Source organism: Limulus polyphemus, unplaced genomic scaffold (assembly GCF_000517525.1).
Source record: "Limulus polyphemus unplaced genomic scaffold, Limulus_polyphemus-2.1.2 Scaffold76, whole genome shotgun sequence".
NCBI classification, from domain to species: Eukaryota; Metazoa; Arthropoda; class Merostomata; order Xiphosura; family Limulidae; genus Limulus; species Limulus polyphemus.
In genome coordinates this window covers 1,233,510-1,236,626 of record NW_013665686.1, presented here as the reverse complement: position 1 = coordinate 1,236,626, position 3,117 = coordinate 1,233,510, and the positions used below count along the sequence as shown (strand labels likewise).

At 30.7% G+C, this 3,117-nt stretch overlaps 1 protein-coding gene across 7 annotated transcripts in view; it reads right to left on the bottom strand.

The window, feature by feature from the left end:
* The window catches only part of LOC106466834 (mitogen-activated protein kinase kinase kinase kinase 5-like), a 93,437-nt gene that overhangs the window by 68,290 nt on the left and 22,030 nt on the right, over window positions 1-3,117 (bottom strand). For all 7 annotated transcript variants that reach the window (XM_022395534.1, XM_022395542.1, XM_022395556.1 and 4 more), the window contains exons 7-8: window positions 1,421-1,499; window positions 981-1,033 (exon numbers count right to left, since the gene is read on the bottom strand). In XM_022395534.1, coding sequence (XP_022251242.1) covers window positions 981-1,033; window positions 1,421-1,499 — 132 coding nt within the window. The remainder of the gene's footprint in view (window positions 1-980; window positions 1,034-1,420; window positions 1,500-3,117) is intronic.

The following is a 3,117-nucleotide window of genomic DNA, read 5'->3' as shown; positions in this document are numbered from 1 at the left end:
GGGCCATTTCATGAGTGTGTTGCCTTGGATTTTGGGGGATGGTTAATGAAAGTGTTTCAAAATGCAACATTAATTTCTTGACGACCTAATACTTATCTGAGTTGTTGTTATTGTTTTTTTTTACTGTTGATGAAACTTGAGTGTACCTTTTATACTAATGGCACTACTGCACTAAACAGTTTTAAGAACATTAAGAATGCACAATAATATCACAAAAAGCAAACAGTGTCCTATACCTATCATAATTTTCCTGGCTTTCTAACTATGCCTTTAAAAATTCAGCTAAGAAAAGCAGCATGATTCTTTTTGAAAACAAATTTGAAACTGGACCAGAAAATAAACATTTCTCTGTACAGAAAACAATGTAATACAATAAATTGTTTGATAGATTAAAATGTCAGAGAGAACTATTAGCAATTTGTGAAAGGGGGGATGTGACAGGTGGGCATGGCAAGAGAGGTCATACTTTCTATTTATGGCTCCCTAAAGAAATAAGGTTGAAGGCTTTAAAAATTATGTAATTGAGTAATATTTATATAATAATAAATTTCATACTTCTTGGAGGGGTGGTAAATAAATTGGAGAAGAGAGCATACCTAGAGAGGAAATGGCAGTTACTGTTACCATGGAAGATTGAGGATTTGTTAAATATTCCTTATAAAATTAGGAACTTAAAACTTGTGTGTTGAAATTTGATTTATTAACTACATTTTGATGCCAAGTTTATTCGTATATATTGATAGTATGTACATTGATACAATGTAGTTTAATTAAATCTTGAATATAACTCTTGTAACTTTTGCCTACCTGTAGCGAGAATTAAACTGCCCAGCTCTATTAAAAATATTTTAATAAAAACGTATTGTTTCAAGAAATATGCATGTCCAAATTTCAAAGTTTATAGAAACCTTATGAAGAAAGTCAAATATATCATGCATGTGAAAAGGTATATTCATAAATAAAAATATTAGTTTTTTTACCTGATCTATAGACAATTCTGTCAGCAGAGGTGGTTCAAAATTTATACTCTCCACTAAAATAAGGATGAAAAAAATTATATATATAGACCCACACATACACACATTTGTAGACACTAATGTAATTAAGACATTAAGACTTATTCAACATACCTTAAACATGTTTAAATAAAAATTCAATCACTACATATTAAATTTACATAAACTAAGTTAATGCCAATGTATATACAATGTCATCATACACAATAATGTAAGTAATCTTATAGTGTACTTATAAGCCATTATAGATGCTATTTTAGAACACAATCTATAATACTTCCAGCCTCATACAAATAAAGAATCCACACAATTGGTATTGAACATGAATATGCACATTAAAATGAGAAATACACTAGCCTAACAGTCATTACCAAATTTTTGTAAAAGTAAGGATCATAACTTACTATGAAGTTCAGATATTGTTCTTTGTTTATTGTGAGCTGACTTCTTAGATGTAATTCGATGAGGCACATCAGGTATCGTCTACAGAGTAAAAACATTAGTTATTTGAGCAATTAGTTCTAAACAGTTATTCTGAAGTCTTATTAAAACTGTATGAACAAAATGATTTCACTATACACGCACTAACAGAAATAATTACGGAAATACACAATCGATTCACATACAGAAGTCACAAACAAAGATCAATGAAAACTATATTGTAAGTTTATTTACAGTACAAAACATCAACACATTAATAAATAAGAAATGCAAATAAGTCATACAATGATTTAGTATTTTCCATGTAAGCTCTTTGCTTTACAAAGATTTCAAATTGTTTTCATGAGGGCACACAGTTTATCAATGTAAGATCATGTAACATTGTTCCAAATGTCCTGTCCTACTTTGCACAGTTCAGTCAAGTTACAAAGTTGCCTTTTAACCTTCTCAGTTTTTACTTAAGTCTATACAGCTGCAATAATATTTATGAGTGTTCCATGTTACCATCAAGATATCAGAGAACTACATTTGCTATATGCTTAGGATAACTTCTTCTGGAAAATGAAAGCACACAAGATGAGTCATGTACCTGAAGAAATGTCATGATTAATCGGAATCTCTTTGAATTTTAATGAAGATCTGATGCTAGCAGTCACAGTACTTTCAGCTATAATAGCATATGTTAAAGTTGTTGTGGTTAAAAAGCTCATAGTTGAATATTGCATCTAGAGTGGCAGTTACTGCCTAGCCTAAACATCCTGCAGGTTCCCCTTCACTGAGTGTCTTCGGTGGCCAACACATTTACTTTGAAATTTGAAAAGTTAGAGAACTCAAAGCAGATATACTACTTTATTTAGAGAAATCATTTTGACAGGATGCCACATAAAAAGCTTTTTTAAAAAATTGTCTCTGCAGATGTGGTGGACAGGTTGACTAACTGGACAGAAAACTGGATGGAAAGAAGAAAGCAAAGAGTTATTATAAATGGAGTTCAGTCAAACTGGATTAATGTCACAAGTGGGGCAACTTGAGTTTCAGTGTTAAAATCTTTGCTCTTTTAGATTTACAACAATGACATAAATGATGGAATGGCCAACAGATTATTTAAATTTGCTGTAAACATTAAATTTTGGGGTGTTAGTGGCTGTGAAGAGGATGTTACTGCTTAACAAAAAAAAAAAAAAGGATTACTTTGTGGGCTGAGTGAACAAATGGCATATGGCTTTCAACCCCAAGATAATTGATTACCTATGAGTAGTGATTACTTTAATTAGTGTTTCTTAAAGTAATCAATTGATAAAAATTCATGATTAATTGATTGTCAAAAATAATCAACTAATTGAAATTTGTGTTTCGTGTTATTACTATTTTTGATTATTCTAACTATCCAAGTAATCTAGGTATTGTCATGTTCTTTAAGTGCAAAGCTACATACTGAACATAATGGTACTTTGAGGGTCTTTAGTTTGGTTCCCATTTTCACTAAACTTGCTCACTGTCTTTTTGTTATTGTAAAGCTATTAAGACTATATGTTGCTGGTACTAATTTTGAACTACTGGCTAGAGGAAAAGCAATGAGCTTGAAGTACTCAACACCAACTCTGGCTGTTTAACTGTTAAATAAAGTTGTTATTTTTTTTTTTTTTTACATTATTAGTTA